This window comes from Adiantum capillus-veneris, chromosome 5 (assembly GCF_014529385.1).
Source record: "Adiantum capillus-veneris isolate H3 chromosome 5, ASM1452938v2, whole genome shotgun sequence".
Lineage (NCBI taxonomy): Eukaryota > Viridiplantae > Streptophyta > Polypodiopsida > Polypodiales > Pteridaceae > Adiantum > Adiantum capillus-veneris.
In genome coordinates, this window is record NC_140935.1 from 25,533,815 (window position 1) to 25,555,029 (window position 21,215).

General features: G+C 39.8%; 1 protein-coding gene across 1 annotated transcript in view; it reads left to right on the plus strand.

The window, feature by feature from the left end:
- The first annotated feature begins 569 nt into the window (after positions 1-569).
- Positions 570-21,215, plus strand: part of LOC147457032 (uncharacterized) — an 84,060-nt gene continuing 63,414 nt past the window's right edge. Inside the window, exon 1 of the mRNA XM_086513262.1 lies at positions 570-1,167. Within this exon, the coding sequence (XP_086369388.1) occupies positions 570-1,167 (598 nt within the window). The remainder of the gene's footprint in view (positions 1,168-21,215) is intronic.

Below are 21,215 nucleotides of genomic sequence, written 5' to 3' on the forward strand. Positions count from 1 at the left end.
CACACAAGTTACTAGGCCATTAAAAGTTACATTGGTATCAGAGCACAAAGTTTCTCTTTTCTTGCTCAAGAAGGGAGGTCCTCAAGCTAGCTATGAATGGTTGGTGTTATTAATTGCATGTGAGTGCGTAGAATAGAGATTTTTCAGCCTTGCAGTGTGCCTGCATTTGTGCAGTTAACAGGACATCATCGTCGACAGCTAAGGTCTTAATAGTGGAGTCCTACGGGGCTTGCCTATGGCTTAACCATTATTGAGCTATTAGAATCTTGACAGGAGCTGGTGTTGTTTTGGTGTTGAATAATCCTCTCTTCTATTCCTTGCAATTAATGGTATTAGAGCCATGGGTACATTAGCTTGAGTGCTTTTTCTAAAAGGGGTAAAGAGGAGTAGCAACTAGGGCTTGAAGTTCCAAAGGACACCTAAAAAGTTTACACCTAAAATTTGTTAGAATGGCTGACAATAGTAGAGAAAAAGAAATTAATGTTGATAATTTTGATTTTGCTAATGAGCAGGCTACTAATGATGCCCCGATGCTTGTTAACTATCTTGTTTCTAGGCTTCAACAAGCCATGGGAAATCCATCCATCCAAAGTGAAGTGCAACGGCAGCTTCGTGCTCATTGGATTCTCCAAGATCCCCACCATTACGAGAGAGCACTTAGGAAGCCTCCTTACGAAACTTCCAAAAGAGGTCTCTCTCCAATTCGGGAAGAAGAAGAGGATCCATATGAAGGGCTCAAAAATTTCCTCCTTGATGACGCATCTCCTTCTCAAAGGGGAATTCAAGAGCCTCCACCAAAGGAACGACAAAGAAGTGAGTCTCTTGCCACCTCGATGGAGATGGCTCCACAAAGACGGCAAGCTAAACGCTCTCCATCACCTCCAAAATGGAGAAGACCATCGCATACTTCTCCACGCCATACTTCAAAGAGGGATGACAACAAGCAAGAGAAGAAAAAGGCAAGAAAGAGGACACCCTCTTCTCCATCTTCTTCATCCTCTTCCTCTTATGAAAGTGATGGTGAAGACAACGAAGATCAAGGCAAGAAAAAGGTGAGAAAGAGGTCACCCTCTCCTCCATCTTCCACAAATTCTTCATCTTCTGAAGAAAGTGATGGTGCAACCTTTGAACCATCAAAAAGAAGAGGTCATAGGAAATCCTATGCACGTGGAAAAGGACATCCAAGCTCAAGAAACTCAAAGAGGGAGGGAAGAGCATCTCTTTCCTTATCTACGATGGAACTTTTGGTGCTACGGAAAAAGTCTTGGCCTTTATCCAACAGTTCGATGCGGCGTTGGAGATGAGGGCTTCACGGAGTTCTCTAAGCTACACCATGTAGCTATGCACTTTCAAAAGTCCGCCAGACAATGGTGGTCTAACCTACGGGCCCAAGGTGAAGCTCTAAGGGAAACTCCAACAAAGCTAAGGAGTAGGGAGTTTACAAAGGTAAAACAAAAATCTCTCCTAAAAGCTTGAGCGTTATCACAAGGGTAACCGTTGTTTCAAGTGCGGCGAGCAAGGGAATGCGTACCGCGCTTGTCCCCTAAAGAACACCCGCCATAAGCCTCCTAGGGCTACCTTGGTCGAAATCCAAGAGGGGGGAACTCACCACAAAGTATATCCTCTATGCCACGCTTGGGGAAAGGTAAGAGAACATGATGCTTTTATTCTCTTTGACCCTGGCTCTACTCACAATTTCATATCCACAGATTTGGGCACCAAGCTAGGTATACAAGCTTACGAGATGGGAGATGTCCTAACCACAGACGGTGCTTTCAAGGGGCAAGAAGCTTCAATCACTCCCTTAATCTGGAAATTGAGGCTCCATGTCCAAAGCTATGTGGACAAAGAGGATTGCTTTATCTCTCCTCTCAAGCATAAGGATGTAATCCTAGGGGCACCATGGTTTGATCGCATGGCTGCCAATGTTAATTCCCTAAAAGGAGAATCTCCTTTAGGTTCAGGGAAAAAGATATGTACATAGATGCCAAGCAAGTGGGTAACACCAAACCCATTGTACATACACAAGCTTTCAATAAGTCAATAAAGAGCTCTATTTCCATGTACATGATTTATGTTAAAGACTCTCAAAATGAACCTAATGTTTTAGCAAAAGAAAATATACACAACCAAAAGGAATTAGAGTTATCCAATTTTCTCAAGGGGTTTCAAGATGTCTGACAACATCCCTTGTGAGCTACCTCCTAAACGAGGCAATGATGACCATGCAATTGAACTTCTTCCAGGAAGTTCACCGCCTAACAAACCTCCTTATAGAGTCTCTCAAGCTCAACAAGAGAAGATTATGCGGCCAGCATGAGTTAGTTGAGAAGGGCATGGTTAGGCCTAGCTCATCTCCATTTTGTTCTCCTGTGCTACTAGTGCAAAAGAAAGACGGCACATATTGTATGTGCGTCAACTATAGAGCAGTAAATAGGATCACTATCAAAAATAGGTTTCCCGTTCCACGGGCAGAAGACCTATTTGATAAGATACAAGGGTCCACCTACTTCAGTAGGATTGACCTAAAAAGTGGCTATCATCAAATAAGGATAGTTGATCAAGACATTATAAAGACCGTATTTTGCACTATGTTTGGTCTTTACGAATACATTGTCATGCCTTTTGGCTTGACCAATGCACCAGCCACATTCAACCGCTTGATGGAGAAGCTATTGAGGCCTCACCAAACCTTTACTGGAGTGTTCTTTGATGATATCATCGTCTACTGTAATTCATTACACAAACACAAGCAACACCTCCAGGTAATATTTCAAGTTCTAAGAGAGAATAAACTTTATGTTAATCGAAAGAAAAGTGAATTTTTTTTACAGCAGATTCAGTATTTAGGTCACATTATCTCTCAAGATAGCATCCGAATGGATCCATCAGAACTAGAGGTAATAAAAGGATGGCCTAAACCACCAAGGAATCTTCATGAGCTAAGAAGCTTTATAGGTATGTGTGCATACTATAGATGCTTCATAGCAAAGTTCTCACTAATAGCAGCACCATTACATGACCTAACAAAGAAAAACGTTAGGTACACATGCTCTGCCAAGGAGAACGATGCTTTCGAAAAGCTTAAAGAAAATCTTATCTCGCAACCTGTACTTACACTACCAGATCTCTCAAAGCCATTTGAGGTCTTGGAGCTATTTTGCTCCAAGAAGGCCACACCATAGGCTATGAAAGTCAAAGGCTCGACCCTGTTGAGCAAGCTCTAGGCATATATGAAAAGGAACTCCTCACAGTTCTACATGCCTTAGACTCATGGAAGCACTATTTATTGGGGAATCCTTTCATTCTGCGAACGGATCACTAAAGTCTTAAGTACTTCATGACGCAGACCAAGCTCTCTGACAAACAAATGAGGTGGGAAAATTTTCTTTCACAATTTCATTTCCATATTGCTCACATTGCTGGCAAGCATAATCAAGTAGCCGATGCACTCTCAAGACGGCATAATGAATGCGGTTTCCATAGCAACTCACAATGATCTATCTTCTATGATAGATGAGTATGCTATTGATCATGATGTTAGAGATGTGATTTCAGTCCTTGCACTAGGGAAGAAAGAGGAACCATTTACTTTACAAGATGGTTATCTTCTCTATGGCAATAGACTATGTGTTACTAACTCACTCTGTGAGAAAGTAATGTATAAATCTCATGCTCCTCCTTATGCGGGGCATAGAGGGATTCAGTCTACCCTAAAGGGGATTGAAACCTATTTCTATTGGCCTACCATGAAAGCAAACATACAAGAGTATGTTTCTAAATGTGTGGTATGCCAAAAGACGAAGTTTAATAAAGGGAAGCAACCTGGATTGCTTCAACCTTTGCCAATCCCTAATTCACCATGGGAGAGCATATCCATGGGAGTATGGGAATATGGACGATAGTAGATAGGTTCAGTAAAAAAGCTCATTTTATACCTATCAAAAAGACTATCAAATACCATCAAATGACAACCCTCTTCATATCACAAATCTTCAAGTACCATGGCTTGTCAATGTCCATAGTGTCAGATAGAGATCCTAGAATGACTAGTAATTTTTGGAAGGTTCTCTTTGAGAGTTTAGGAATGAGGCTAAATTTCTCTTCAGCCTATCACCCGCAAACGGATGGCCAAAGTGAAATAGCTAACCTAACAATCCTCGATCTACTAAAATCCTATGTAACGGAAGTAGATAAAAGATCCCAATGCAAGAAGTACCTACCCTTAGTGGAGTATGCCTACAATAACACTGTACATACTTCCACGGGAAAAGTGCCTTTTGAGGTAATTGAGGGAAGATCAAAAAGTCCCCTGCTACTTATGGTACACGAGAAGATCTTTGTTGTAGATGAGTATAGCCGAGACCTACAAGAATCTTTCCAAAAGTTTAAGGATGCTATCTCTATCTCACAGCAAAGGCAAAAGGCTGTTGATGACAAGCACAGAAAAGCCCAAGCCTTTAAAGAAAATGATTGGGTCTTACTCAAATTTCTCAAGGCTCGATTAAAGCACACGACGGGCAAGAACCGTACTGGACACCAAAAATACTATGCTAAGTTAGCAAAAAGGTACTATGGCCCCTTCCAAATTCTTAGGCCAGTCAATGAGATGGCCTATCAACTCAAGTTGCCCAGCCATTGGCTCATACACAATGCTTTGCATGTGAGCCTACTAAAGCCTTAGAAAGGAGAGCCACCTCAAGAACCAACTATTGAAGACCCACCAAAAATCGAGGACCAAGAAGAGGTGTTGCAACCCGAGTCCATTCTCTGACAAGAAGACAAGGTACTAAGAGGCGGAAAGACTATCCGACGATATCTTATTAAGTTTAAGAATTATCCTTTTGAAAATACTGGATGGATGCAAGGCATGCGATTAAAGGATAACCTAAACCTTTTCAATGCTTACAATGCTTCCCAAGGGTAAGCAAATGTACAAATGTTCAAAGTGAACAAAGTTTTTGTCTTATAAGACTCTCTTTTATTTATTGTGCACAAAAATGAAATAGTATGCATGCTTAGATCAAGTTTGCGGAGACGACGTCTCCTAAACACCAAGTAGAGCTTGTCACTCTACTATGGAAGATTGATAGGACTAATGTGCATACATGCTTGCGGCAGATTAGGCTCTCAAGCACCAAATGTACTAGTCATCCATTCTGGAACAATGTCGTAGGGTAACATAGGGATCCTCTACCCACTAGGAAAAAGGATTAATGAATATGCTTTATCTTCTCTACCCCATAGTCGAGGACGACTATGATTTCAAGACAGAGGTAATGTCATAAAAAACCAATATCTAGTTCTCCTAAATGTTAAACTGATCATTTAATATGGGGAAGTGCCAGGGGAGAAAAAGCTAGAATATTGGTTAACCTGGCAGACCGACCACAGTAGGGATCCAAAGAAGGGAAAATAGGGATCCAAAGGGGGGGCCATCTGCAAAAGATCAATGTGCAACAATGGGCTTAAAAGACCCTAAGGTTCAGCCCATTAAGACTTCCAAAATGCTAAGGTTCCAAAATTTGAAGGTTGTGTCCAAAGGTCAAACATTAGGGAAATTGGATGCTTTGTCTGTGTCCCAAAAGCCTTCATGCATCCCTACATAGGAGGGGGCGAGCCCTAGTTGTAGGAGATGTGAGAGATACTCTCTCTCTCTCTCTCTCTCTCTCTCTCTCTCTCTCTCTCTCTCTCTCTCTCTCTCTCTCTCTCACACACACACACACACACACACACACACACACACACAAGCTCCCTTCTCACAAAGGGAAAGAGGGACACATGTCAGCTCCCTAGCCCAGATGCCCACAAGGTGTACTCAAATCCTATTGGATGACCTGAGGTGGACCAATGAGAATTAGGCTAGAGTAAATCTATTTTAATCAATTTAAAAACACTTAATAAAAGAACGAATAAGAATTAAGCTCTCTACACGACTATTGGATAGTCTCCCAAGGGGTCCAATGAGCATTCAGCAACCCAATGGCTTGCATGATTCCTATTGGCCAGGAGGCAAAGGTTTCCAATGAGAGTTTACTTGCATTTATTAATTACCTAAAGCTCTCACAAAAGTGGAAAGGGGGACACATGTCAGAAGGCCATCACTTATGCTCCTAAAATCCTATTGGCTAAGCCTAGGGAGGTCCAATGGGGTGTCTGCATGAGCAAATAGCAAGAGGGGTCGACCAAGAGAGAGAGGGGGCTGATTTTTTAAAGGAATTATTCACTTACACACTCACACAATCTATGTGTGGAGAAATAAAACTCTCTCTCTCCTTCTCCAGCTTGAATGGAAAGCTTACCACCTACTCCAAGCTTGTGAGAAGGGAGGCCTACACCAACAACTCTTGGCTTTGTGATGCAAATCCAACCAAGAGCCAAGATTCAATGCATGCTCATCTCCTCTACCATGCTAATTACTAAGCTAATCTATGCTAATATAAGTGATTATGTGAGGATATGTACATCTTTCTTGTAAGACTACTCCTTCTTTCTCTCAATCTACTCTCATACCCCGCTAGCTCTCACCATCTTCGAAGGTGTGCGAGGTCTTGGGTCTGAGACCGTGAGGGAATTGATGTTGTGTTTGATAAGTGTTGTGCTTAGTGCTTGAAGTTTCCATCTTCATTGCACTAGCTAGTATTGAAGAAACACAAAGAATTGTATTGTAAAATGTCTCTCTTGATGGGAGAAACCATAATACAAATCTTTTTGGAGGGGGGAGGGGGGACCGGCTCCATGCAAATCCGGTCCTCAACTGTTGTCAATTGCTTAATTTCTCTCTCTTTTGAAGTATTGTCCTTGCTATCTAACTAGGTGTTATGCTTTTTCTTGCTCTCTCCACCCAAGCACTCTTGTTATTCTCATTAGGAATCTATTCTAATGAAATGCTCATTATGTTCATGCTATTTTCCGCTACATACAAGTTACTAGGCCATTAAAAGTTACATTAAACATAGTGAATAGCTAGTGGTTTTTGGATCGGGTAACCCCTGAAAACAGCTCAACGCCAATATTGTGGGACTAAGCCTAAGAGACCTTTGAGGTGCATCCAAGCTGGAAGAAGTTTATCCAAGTCGTGAAGAAGACGTAGCAGAACAAGAATCCAAGAATTCTTTTAGCACCGTAGGCAAATCCCGAGGGTCCAGGCTTCCGTTAGGGTAAAGGGGCCAACTTAAGGCCACATAAGAGGAAACACACACTCCGGAAAGCACGCTAAACAGAATCGAGTGCTTAGACGCTCAAAATGAAGATCGAGATCGTCTCTACCAGCAGCAAAAATCAGGAATCAAGTTGCATTTATACAGGAGAAGAACGCCCGCACAACATTTTTTATATGTATAAAAAATGGGTGTAAATAGGAAACCAGAATGGGGAGGCATTTAGAGCCATTGTACCAACAAAGCTTGAACCCAAGATCTAATGGCCATGATTGTAAGTTGGCTACATTGTCCACCCCAACTCTCACCCATTTGTGTCTCACAATGGGTCCGAAAGTGCACAAAAAAACTGGCTCGAGCAGTCCTCCTAAAGGGGGGTGGTTTTTTATTGGGCCCTTTACCCTATACCCAAGTTTGAAGAAGTAAGTCTTTTAATGCAACATGAAAAATATCCAAAGAAATCTCGAAGATCTCTTCCATGAGTTTTGAGCTCAAGGACTTGAAGAGGCTCTAGAAACTGATTTGATGAACAATTAGGTTGGAAACTCTCCAGCCGACTTTGGCTTTGAGTCACAGCGCGAACCAACCCTGACAAAGGTTCAACAATTCAAACGTAAAGAAAACTAACTAATAAATAATTAAATAAATCTACTGATCGCGGCAAGAGAATCTGCAACATGCAGCAGTAACCGCCCCAACTAGCTCCCGATCTATGTGCGCCATCGTCATTGTCACGCGATAACCTCAGACCAGTTTATCATCGCTACCAACTACTGTCATAGCTAGCGATCGTGGAAGCATACACGACAACGTTGCATCCACTTTTTTATTTTATTTTGTTATATTTTCAAACTCACCATGCAATCAATAGTTTTTTGTACACGTATTTGCCCCACATCTATAGTTGCAGGACTCTGCAAGAATGGTCGTTAGCACCTAGGATAAATTAACCATCATAACTGTCGTTCAATATCTGTATGAGGCGTTAGCAGCTACCGTTTGGTAGTTACGCTTACAACGGCTAGTCAGCTCCCATGATGTCATAAACTGCACTTTGCTGACTGCTATGGTTGCATAAAGGGGAGGCACCATCACTGGTTAGTGCATGGGGTTGCCCACCATAGGGTATCAACGCCAATCATTCGGGATTATCCAACCACAATTCACTTGTGCATGGCAGCCATACCTACCCAATTGTACATGTTATATGTCTAATCTCCTCTCTCTCTCAACTCTCGCATGCCCATGGCGGCCAACCATTGAACTCTCTCTCTCTCTCTCTCTCTCTCTCTCTCTCTCTCCCCAACAACAGCAGTTGGCCGTTTCTCTTTCTGTAGTAGCAACCATTTCTCTCTCCCTCATCTGCGGCTGCCAGCGCATGAGCTACCCACTAGTAACCCTTTTCATTCTCTCACTCTACGGTTGGCGCCGTTCATTTCTCTCTTTCTATAGTCTCAACTCTCTCTCTCTCCCCCCTCTCCCCCCTCTTGTTGTTTCCCAACCATACAACCTCTACAATGCTCCTCAGTTCCACTACTCATCCGCCAATAACACTCTCTCTCTCAGTTGTGCGGACATCCAAATAACTCACTCTCCCCCCTCGCTTGCTACAAACATGTGCATACTCAACCCCCTCGACTGGCAGTTGGAATCGCCATGCAGCTAGCACTTTGCGGCGGCAGGTTAATAGCCATCCATCGATCCCAACCACCTTTTATTTGAGTGAACAACAGTGTCCATGGAGACTCAAAGGAGCCACTTGCCTACTCTTCTCCTCACATTCTAGGTGCATCTCCTTATATTCGCAAACAATAGAGCACACACACACACACACGGCTCTCCTAATCCGTACAAGCGCGACTTGAAACATCCATGCAGGATAATTGTCACACAACATAAGCAACCACTAGAGCAGCCACTGCAAGCAGGTTCGGTCACCACTCCAAGCGTAGCCCAACAATTTTTTTTTTTAACAAACCATGAACACCCTAAGCCCGCTCTCATACCCCCTTAACCAAAAACCTTATCCAAGGTAGTACTAAGCATGTATTCAATGTGCTCCAAGTTACACTGGTCCGGAAAATAACTCCTCAAACTCTTATGGTCATCTCTTAAATGAACCATATTTGGTATACATATTAATCTGCTAACTATATACTCGAAGCCACAATGCCCCATACAATAAATTTCTCAAGAATTTATGGTGCCCTCCAAAGTTCATCGTAGTAGACATACATATCAACCATGGCTTTGTCGAATACAATCTTGATCATCCTCATCCATGAAGCCTTTCGGATAACATGTTTCCTTATAGTCCTTAGGTTGTTCTCCGATTTAGTGCTTCACCAAAAACTCCCATCTCCGAGCACAATCAATCTCACCATCAATGCCATGTTTTTCCTTGTTGATATCACGGTAATTTATCTGAGGGATTATAATACCCAAAATTGTGTATTCTGACTAAGATTCCCCTAGTGGACGCGGCGCATCTTGACAACATGTCAACATCCTTGAAAACATTGTGGCAATGTTATTCTTCTCTTTCAAGTAGCAACAACTCATGAATGATCAACGGATCAACGACCAAATTACGTAAGCTCACTTCTCAGCTCTTACTCCCATATTTCATTTATTCAACCTAAAAAATAATTTACACTTGCACAACATTCATACTTGGAATTGCCATACTTGAAGCTATCCAAGGGATAAACCTGCCTACATTTAAGGCTGTTTGTCATTCATTGACACCTAACACATACATCACATTAGGTCTGCATTCATAGGCAAAGATTATACATTGCACAAAATAGACCATCTCACAAACACCAACTACCGTACATGGTCCATGTGCATGCATATGTTGCTCGTTCACCTAGAGCTATGGCCTTATGTCAACAAAAAAACTCCATGCCCCACTCGCGTGTATGCACCAAATGCAGCCCCAAATGAACCACCCACAAACATTGTCGACATAGATAAATTGGAAAGAATCTAATAGTAAGGCTATGGTTGATATCTTATTGAGTATGGGTGATCACCAAATTGAACTAGTTCATTACCTTAGTACATCTCCTGAAATCTAGGATAGAATCAAGTTACTATATGAGCACTCCAATATCGCCTCACAAGTGTCTATCCACCATCGTCTAGTCAATTTAACCTTCAAAGAAGGCACTTCTGTCTTCACTTGTTTGGAAGAGTGGCAAGTAGTTCTTAGGGAGACATTTATTGCCGACTTTCATTTTAATGACTCCCAAGCAGTCACACTATTGTGACTACTTTTGAGTGTCTTACCCAACTCTTGGAATTCCTATGTGACAACTCAAGGGATAATAACCACCCTTATGCTTCCAATGATTATTCATCTAAAACCACCACTAGAAATACAAGTCCGCTTGTAATGTATGCTAGAAGTTTTAAAATACCTTCACGTTCTCCAAAAGAAGAAGTACATCCTAGCTTTAAATTGTGACACTAAAGGGAATATTGTTAGAAGCGTGATTTTGACAAGAAAAAAGCTTGAGAAAATGCTTCAGTCGAGTCACACTTTACAGAGGGAAGGAGAGAAGAGGGTGTATCTGATAATGAAAATGTAAAATTTGATCTTCATTGGGGAAATAATATTATTATTTTTGTGCTTGTTAAAGCATTGTCACCATAAAACTTTCAAAAGGTTTACCGCAGCACTTTACCGTGTTTTGTAGAAAGAGAGAGTCCAAAATGGGGAGGCTAAAGAAGAGAGGGGAGAACGGGAGACTAGACATATTTTTGTAAATTAAATATTATTGTGTATATCAACATTTATATAACCACGCTTATTATTGCTTGTATTATCGAACCCCACTTTGGCATTAAAATATTTAAATTTGATTACTATTTGTCTATTTTTCTTGTGAAAAACATTTCCAAAGAACATGATTTTTATTTTCTAAGAAATGGAGAATCAATGGTATTGGGACATGAAACGATAATTATTGGGTATAGATTAGGCTGCACAAGGCACCTGGTTGCTCTGTCACTAATGGTGGCTTGCAAGTAAGACACGCATCGTGCATGAAATAGAAGAGGCTTAAACTCTTTCCCTGAACATGGCATGCATTTCACCCAAGCAAATGCATCTTTGCATTCGTCGCATATTTTGAAAGGCTTTATATGGTGGTGGCAATGATCTCTCTTGCTATGAAGAGGTGTTGATCAATGAACACAATAAAGGAGATTTTTTCAAAGCAGTCTTCAGTAGTACTCTTGCACTACGCACAACACAAAACATTGCTCCACTTGCACTTGCACCCGTAACTCTTCAAAAAAACAACATAAGCAAATGTGTGAAGGTGGATGTGAAAAAGGGAGAGAAGTTATAACGGTTGTTATTACCTTTAGCATTATCATATGCAATGCTTTGGAGCCCAAATATGACAATTTGAGTACTTCCTTTTATTTTCTTTTTTAGAAAAAGATTTCATTATTTTTCTTAAGTAGTTGTACAAAAAAATGATAGATATTTTATCATTAAATTAATCATCCATTTGATTAACATAAATTATCATGCTTGATGAAGTTAGAGAGAGAGATGAATGGGCGACATGACAAAAACTTTTCACATAACAAAATACACAAAATGTTTATAAATCATCTTCCAAAAGATGTCTACAAGTGGCATCATCTAAATCTAAACCCATGGCTCCTAAATCAACAGAGAGAAACTCAATCATCATTTGTGGATGTGTTGGCTTTAACATCTTCAAATTTTTATGTTTAATTTCATCATATTGTCATGGAAATCATCCCCCTTGCTAAGGTTGGCAGCATTGAGAATTGAAACATCAATCTCTCTCTCCTCCGTCTCCTACTCTTCCAAAGTAGTAGGTGGGAGAAGATTGAAGATGTTCTCCACGTTTTAGTGGAAAAAATGGTTCTCTGCCGAGATGTTATTGGAACTACAAAACAAGTTTTGGTTGGTGGATTGATGGGATATAGATGACCTATAAAAGAGAAGCTCAAACTGAGTGACATTGATACTAAGTTGTCATACCTCCCTATGTGATGCACACTAGAGTCCACCATGAGAGCCCATTATCATGCCATCTAGGCACGTTTGCAAAACACTTTCACTCAAAGATGAAGGTATGAAAGGTTCTATACTTGACCTCTAGTATACTTTCAATAGTCCCATAGTACCTGGCTTCATCACCATTTGTGTCAAAGTTGTCCATGATGCCACAATCCATGGTGGCTTGATGCTCATCAATGTGGCATATATGAAAGTGTCGATCCTTTTTCCACTTAGGGTTAAAGGAAAGGCACTGTGAGATTTAAAAAAATTATGCAATCAATTACAAAGATAAAATCAAGAAAAACTATACGATATGGTTTAAGTGTATGAGTACTCTACATTTGGTATGCAACATCGTGCATACTCCCTTTTTTTTAATGATATCCTCTCCGTATGTCCTTTGCTTTTTCCATTCTTTGATGGATCCACAGCTCGATACTAGTGAGATCTAGGAGACATGCAAGGTGTCAAGAAATTGAGGCTGCCCTCCTACCTCCATGAGCTTGCTTCTATGCTTTCATCTCTTGTAAATGCCTTGCCTTTTCCATTCTCCACAAGTCCATCCACTTGGTCCATAACCTTTGCATTGAAGATGCAAAAGTTGTTGACCACTTAGCATAGATCCACATCCATGTTAAATAGTTTTCCCTTTTCACTTGGCAAGTTTGAATTTATCCTTGCATCCTCCTCATTTGACCACATGCGAGGCGTAGAGGTATCAATTTGTGTCAAAAAGTCTGAAATATAAACAAATGCCTCTTGCACGATCCATCCTTCGGCCATGCATGTCTGTGGTTGGGCCCGTAGTTACACAAAATCTTTGAGAGTCTTTAAAAACCTCTCAAAAAATAACATCCATCATGCATGCCTTACTCCACACATAGACATCTCCTCAACCACATGAACCAAGAGGTGGAGTTGACTAACAAGAACGGATTGATGAAGTGCATTCCCAATGGCATACACAGTTTCCACGGACGCAGTGTTTGAGCAATAAGGATGGAATCTATTTCAATTTCTTTGGATCTTACAAAATCTACAAGATAACACACAAGAGTACACTAAGTGAATATTGAGGATATAGTGTATATAGAAAAGTTTAGTTGAATAGAGATATGATGTATCTTACTAGCTCTCTGAGTTTGAAAATAGCTTCCCTCACTTTCTTGTCGCAACATGTGCACATACTCATGGGCAAAATGAACTACAATTTCAAAATTTAAACAAAATATGGTTTTAGTCACACGCAATATTCAATTTCTAAATGAGACAAGGGAGAGGATAAAAATTGAATGAAAGGATTGCTTATAAAATCCTATGCCAATAATGGGACTTCAACCCATACAATTGAACACTTCGGCCTTTCCTTGCCTTTGTGAAAGCTCTTTTTAGTGACCTCATGTATGCTTTTGGTGTGCAATTAGATATAATGGAAAGATTCACTTGATCAAGCTCAAAATGCATGGATCTTTAGGAAGCACAATCTTCCCATTGGAAGCTTGACATGGAGTTGCGAATACGAGGAGACCCTTCAAGGCCCTCAAATGCTCCCTCACCCCCAAGGAGTCCCTTTTGCCCATATTGTGGTCCCATAGGATGTGAGCTACATTCTTGAATATGTACATGGGATCCAAGACGTATTGTATGAATATGCCAATCTCTTTTCTCAAAAACAATTTGCAGGTTTTGGTGATGACATGGACATCCCTGTAAGCATCAATATGAACATCCATATATGTGTTGGAATATTCATCGATACAGTAAATTTAAGTGCAAAGTATATACCATTGTTAATACAAGCATTTATGTAGATGCATATACCGATGTTGATAGAAATGGTATGGTGTCAGAGCTTATTTCCACGCTTATATCAATGGTTTAAAATTTTATGCCACATTCAATTGCCTTAGTATAAACATTGATTTTTGCACAATATGTTGTAGTGCTCCAATATGAAAGCCTTAAAAATATGGAGTACCTTGACATACCTTTTGGTGGAGTAGACAAGGGTGGGTCACTATTGTAGTGCTCTTCCCAAATGCTTGCCCAATCTACCATTGTACACTTTAGAGGTCTCTTCCCATTTGTTGGAACCTTGTATTTGCTATGACTTTGGGACAGGAAATGATGGTTGTTTGGATAGGTTACCTTGTGTAAGGCAGTTGGCTGCTCCATCATTTACGATGGCCTTCAAGTAGTATATGCATGTTCATTGTGGTAAAGTATGAGTCATTGATGTATGCATGGATGGGATCATACTCCATAAAAAGTGCAATGAAATATGATCTTGCTGGTTGATGAACCAAAGGCAAGTGGTGATCTTTAGGAATCATTTTACCAAATCAAACTTGGAGCATCAAGTACCCTACAACATTGTAAAGAGGTGTTTGGGAACTCAATAGAAACCTATCCTTCGTCTCTTGTGCATGTTTGATGCATGATCTACATTCCTTTTCACACATGTTGGCTTCATGTATCAACAACTCATCAACCATGTCAAACATGTGGTCATCCTCAAACTTAAAGTGTCCTTGAGACATGTATGGAGGTGATGTCAAAGTAGAGCTAGTTCCACAATCACCACGTGCCATGCCTTTGCTCCTTTTCTCTCCTTGTTGTCTTTCAGCCTTACGTTTTGGAGCACCACCACCAAACACAGACCAATGGGGAAACTACAAGAGACCACTTCATTACCAATGCCGAATTACCAACGTCGTTGGCGGTCGTCGGTATATGCATTGCTAAAACAAAAAAGAGACCCAATTTTTTTTAGAAGTCCGATTTTTAAATACCAATGTTTACTTCGACTAGCATATTGATGATAATACTGACACTTATATAGACGTTGATACCAACACTTATTTTGATGCCTATACCAATGCCACCAACAAAGAAAAATCCATGGCTTCATTTTTGCGTTGTTGCTACCTTTTTGGCTCTTCTCCTCTTGCTTCCTTGGTGCTAATCTCTTCTCTTCTCCTCAGATCTGCTATTGTGGGGCTTACCCAGCTCAAGATATCCACTCACACACTCCCCTGCAACAAGAAGGTAAGATTTTTTTCTAGATTTATGGTAGATTATTGTGTTTCTGTGTGTGCATGTGGGACATAGCTTGTGTGTATGTATTCTTTTGCAAATTTGGCAGTATTTTCTCAAGCGCTTTGTGCTCACATAGGTTGCATGTGAGTACCCTATTCATTAGGCAAAATTTGGACTCACAAAGGGGACCTTGAAGGAGTTTGACTTTACCTCTCTTTACCAAAACGGGCGCATGGATAAATTTTTGCAAACAAACTCCAAAGTTGGCAGAGGTTTGACAGTTAGAATGTCCTCTTCAAGCTCTATCTACTAATATAGCACGCCATGAGATTCCTCATATTTTAGAAGATTCTTTTTTTGATTCATTTAGATTCCGACAGAGTTGTCACATCATAGGTGAATCAAAAAAAGAATCTTCTAAAATATGAGGAATCTCATGGCGTGCTATATATCAGTAGATAGAGCTTGAAGAGGACATTCTAACTGTCAAACCTCCGCCAACTTTGGAGTTTGTTTGCAAAAATTTATCCATGCGCCCGTTTTGGTAGAGAGAGATAAAGTCAAACTCCTTAAAGGGCCCCTTTGTGAGTCCAAATTTTGCCTAATGCTTTTCTTTTCTTGCATATACACACATACATACATAGTCACAACATGCACATAAACATGTAAATAAATAAAAATGCACATATAGTTACACATAATTAAACCCACTACGTGCGCACACACACACACACACATTTTCAAATAGAAACTCAAAAACATTGCATTTTTAAATTTTAAATTTTGACTAAAATGTGATCATTCACAAACAAACATATTGAAATTTGGTAATCAAATTTTTTAAAAAAAATATTGAGTTAGTTTAGATTAGTTTGTACTAATTTTTTTATTTTTATGCAATTTTATTTAAAATTTATGTTGTACTTTTAAGTTGTGGCCTATGGTAGGTGTTGTAAATGTTAGTGTTAGAATACAATCTTAATATGGCGTTAATTTGACCATCTTAATACATTTGGCCATCTTAGTACATTAGGTTAGATTATTAGGGTTAGTGGATTAGGTTTAGGTTTTATTATTAGGATTTTGTCGTCTTTATATGTTTACGTTAAATTATTAGTGTTAATAGTTTAGGTTTAGGACCTAGGTTAAAGTTGTTATAATGTTAGGTTTTGGTTTAGTTATTAGGTTTTTGCTCGTCTTACTACATTAGGTTAGATTATTAGGGTTAGCGGATTTTGGTTTGGCCGCTAGTAGTTGGCAATGCGTATTGTACCAATTAGGGTAAAGCGGCGTTTGCTTTGTCTGCTTGAAGTTGTCTTTGTAAAGGCGCGTAGGGCTGGCCATATAAAGAAACTCTAAACCAATTTAGAAAATCTTTAGTTCGGCCATTTTGGACTACAGTGTCTGGTTGCTTAGGGCTAACTGCTTAGGGCTAGTCGCTTAGGGTTAGCGACTTTTGATTTGGTCGCTCTAAATCGACTTAGTGTCACAGTAGTTTATCCATTTCAATAATCCGCTTACATAATCGGTTGGTCTATTTTAGTTCGCTTAGGGCTAGCTATTTGAGGTTAGCGATTTTTACTTTGCCCGGTCAAAGTTGGCCTTGTAAAGGTGCTTAGGGTTGTCCATATGAAGACGCTCTAAATCAATTTAGAAAATCTTCAATTCGGTCATTTTGGTCTACAATGTTTAGCCGCTTAGGGTTGATCGTGTTTGCTTGCTTAAGCCGCTTAAATTTTAGTAGTTTACACTTTGGCTATTTCAGTCCGCTTAGGGCTTGCCGCTCAGGGTTAGTAGCTTTTGATTTAGCCGTTGTAAATTGTCTTGGTCTTGCATTAGTTTAGCCATTTTAATATTTTGTTTAGGGTTAGCCGCTTAGGATAGACAGTTAGGTAGTTTAAGTTTTCTTAGGGCTAGCTGCTTCGGGTTTGTGACATTTGTTTTGCCTGCTCGTAGTTGGCCTTGTAAAGGCACTTAGGGCTGACCGTATAAAGACACTCTAAACCAATTTAGGAAATCTCAAATTCGACCATTTTAGTATGTGGTGTTAGTCTTAGGGTTGGCCGTGTTTGGTCGTTTAGGACTAGCCACTTAGGTTTTAGTACTTCGCAATTTAAATGGTTCTATCCGCTTAGGGCTAGCCGCTCAAGGCTAGTGGCTTTTGATGTGGCCACTCTAAACCATCTTAGTGTCATAAACATTTAGCCATTTCAATAAACAATTAGGGTTAGCCACTTAGGATAAGCAATTAGGTTGTTTCAGTCTAGTCCGCTAAGGATTAGCTACTTAGGGTTAGCAATGTTTGCTTTGCCAGCTTGTAGTTAGTCTTGTAAAGGTGCTAGGGATGACCGTATAAAGAGGCTCTAAACCAATTTAGAAAATCTTGAGTTCGGCCATTTTGGTCTATAGTGTTTAGTCGCTTAGGGTTGGCCGTGTTTGGCCACTTAGGGCTAGTTGCTTATATGTTTTAGTTATTTTTACTCTGTTTGTTTTCGCTCTCTTAGGACAGCCGCTTATGGCTAGCCACGTATGGCTAGCCGCACAGGATTAGTGGCTTTTGATTTGGCCGCTCTAAATCGACTAGTCGTGTAAATATTATCAGGGTTGGTCGTGTAAAGCCACGTAGAGTATTAAGAGTATTAGGGTTTTCCTCTGCATGCATTGTCATGTAGACATGGGTATGTACTTATGTTTAACCTGCAAATATAGGCATTGACTAATAAAGACGATAATATAACCGGGTAGTCCTAATCTCCGTGCACCTCTTGATCGAGGTGTGTTGGGATCTAGCATGGCTAGATAATGTGAGGTATTTTACACTCTACCAATGTAGAAACTATAAAGAAAAAACAGCTTTTGATAGATTGTAAAGGGAAAACGGTTAACACTGTGCTAGTGTACTTAGTTTTTGCAGCTTTCAATTGACTTAGCTGACCAACAAACTAAACCAACTTAGTTTGGTCAGTAGGAGTTTTAGGTTAGATTGTAGGGTTTATCCTCAAGCTACATACATTGTCATGTAGACATGGGTGTGTAGTTATCTTGCAACCACAAATATAGGTATTGATCAATAAAGGCAAAAGTATAACCCGATGGTCTTGATCTTTGTGCACCTCTAGACCAAGGTGTGCGAGGATCAGACATGGCTAGAGAATCATTGGGATGCTTAGGATCATGAGAGAAAGAATTATATCACGGATGCCATTCACAGAGAGTACAGGCCAGCAGCTGGATACAGTCTAATCTCCAATGACTAGATCTTAGGCATGACTATTGCGATGATGTCACATTGTCGATCAGAGGCACGAGATAGATACAAGAATCATGAGTCAACATCGGTATGGTTGGATGCAAAGGAGTGAGCAAGGATCGCCATGAGAGGTGTTGGAGCATCCAGACAGGTTTCAGCAATAGCAAGATGCAGTTAGAGCACGCTTAGAGTCTGTATGATCTTCTCATCTTGGGAGTGGAGGCTACGAGACTCTTCAAAAAGAGTTTGTAAGTGTCATACACTATTTAAATAGCATATGTACATAGCTTTTTCTTATGGTTGAGATTTTATGTTACAGGAGCTTACCATGAAGCATCCTCCAGTGGGTAGAGAAGAGAAAGATGGATTCAACCATAGACTATCAACTCTTCTCTTGCACCTTTTAGATGAAAGAGAGATCGTTGACTGGGAGGTGTTACCTTAATAAGTATGTTCCATGTATATATTTTCATCGAGATGTGTTGATGTATAGCTAATTATGTTCATGTTGTTGGTTCATGTAACTTTTACACGACGGCCATGGTTCTAGATATATTTAAGTTTGTTCAGTTTTGATTTTGGTTATGATTATGAATATTGTTATGGTGATGTTTATGGTTTTAATTGTGTTATGGTTTTGAATTTGGTTATGGATATGGTTTTGAAATCATGTTATAGTTATAGTTATTGTTATGGTTGTGGTTGTGGTTGTGGTTGTGGTTGTGGTTGTGGTTTGAGAACCATGTTATGGTTATTGTTGTGGTTTGAGAATTGGTTATGGTTAATTATGGCTTTGGAATTCACTTAAGGCTACTATTATGGTTTGAGAATTTGGTTATGGTTATGGTTTTGAAAACCGCTTAAGGTTATGGTTATGGTTTGTTTATGGTTATGGTTTTGGAATCCGCTTAAGCTTATGGTTATGGTTTGAGAGTTTGATTATAGGAATGGTTTTGAAATCCACTTAAGGTTATGGTTATGGTTTGAGAATTTGGTTATGGTTAATTTTAGAATCCTCTTAAGGTTATGGTTATGGTTTTGGAATCAACTTAAGGTTATGGTTATGGTTAATTTTAGAATCCGCTTAAGCTTATGGTTATGGTTTGAGAGTTTGATTATAGGAATGGTTTTGAAATCCACTTAAGGTTATGGTTATGGTTTGAGAATTTGGTTATGGTTAATTTTAGAATCCTCTTAAGGTTATGGTTATGGTTTTGGAATCAACTTAAGGTTATGGTTATGGTTATGGTTTTGGAATCCGCTTAAAGTTATGCTTATTGTTTGAGATTTTGGTTATGGTTATAGTTATGATTTTGGAATCCTCTTAAGGTTATGGTTATGGTTTGAGAATATTAGGAGAAATATGAACTTCTCATGGGCCTTGTAAGAAATCCTAATTTTTATGGATGGCTAATGTTGTGTAGGGTTAAGGGGACAAAGGCATTCAAGAATCTAGTTTTGAGTAGGCTTTTCTAGCCTTTTTTTTAGACACATGTAGGATGTGGACCTAAGAGGTCATTTTCTCTCTCTAGCTTTTTGAAAGTTAAGAGAGTAAAGGGGTGTGGCCACATCAACAAAAACATAGTCACTAAGAGCCAAAATTTGACTTTTTTATTTAAAAAATCATTTTTACTTATTTTTTACTTAAACCTCCCCCCCAATATATATACATATCAAACAATCATTTTTTGACCTTTTTTTTAACCTACAATTACTGAAAGTCCACTTTTTCAAAAAAATATTATCTCCCTCTCCTCTCCCTCCCTGTCCCCTTCTCTCCTCCTCCTCCCCTCTCTCTCCCTCTCCCCCCTACCTCCTTCTCTCCTCCCATCTTCCTCCCTCTCCCTCACCCCTCTCTCTTTTCATCCTTTGCTTCCTCATGCAATAGTTGTCATGGTGCTCACAAACATCACAAATCATGTGCCTCCACCACCACGTACACCACACACCAAAAGCGTACATAGTTCAGTTGTCCACGACGTTTGCACCAAAAATAACATTGTACCATCGGTGAGACGAATGTTGACATTTGAGTGGTTGGCCATTTCTGCCGTTACAATCCTATAAGCTGCTTCCATCCATCCTTTAATAGCCTTTTGATGGTTCTTCAATATCTTGGGAGGGGAGAAGCAGGCTTATTAGGCTATTGCAATCGGTTGTGTATGGGTGCAGGTGCTTCTTTGGATTCGTGGATGCACGAATGTCAAGCTCTTCAGCTCAAAATAGTGGCATTACAAGAAAGTATTACCTCTTTGGAGAGGGAGGTTGAAACTCTCCAACAACAAATGCAAGATTATGATGTCCACATTATGAAATTTGTCAACACCATCACATATTTGAAATAAACACCCCTTGGTGCAAAGGAACAATACACTTCTTACTTTTGGTTGTGTTCTTCTTGTCATAGATTTTGAAGTTTAAGGTGTTGCCTCTATGTAGTGCTTGGCACAAAGGTTGCTTTTGTGTTGAAACTCAATGAGTGTTAAATAGTGAAAGGTCAAAGGTTAGATAGGTCAAGTGTCACTACTTTTTCTCTAAAACAAACTTCATTGTTACATCTTGTAGGTAGATGCTTCAAATCCATGCTTATTTGAGGTGGGTGAAGAAAGAGAGGTAGAAAGATGGATAGAAAAACCTCTCTATCTCTCTCTTTTTACCTAGACTATACATATTCTACGTCTCTTTCTACACCCTTTCTATCTACTTCAATTAG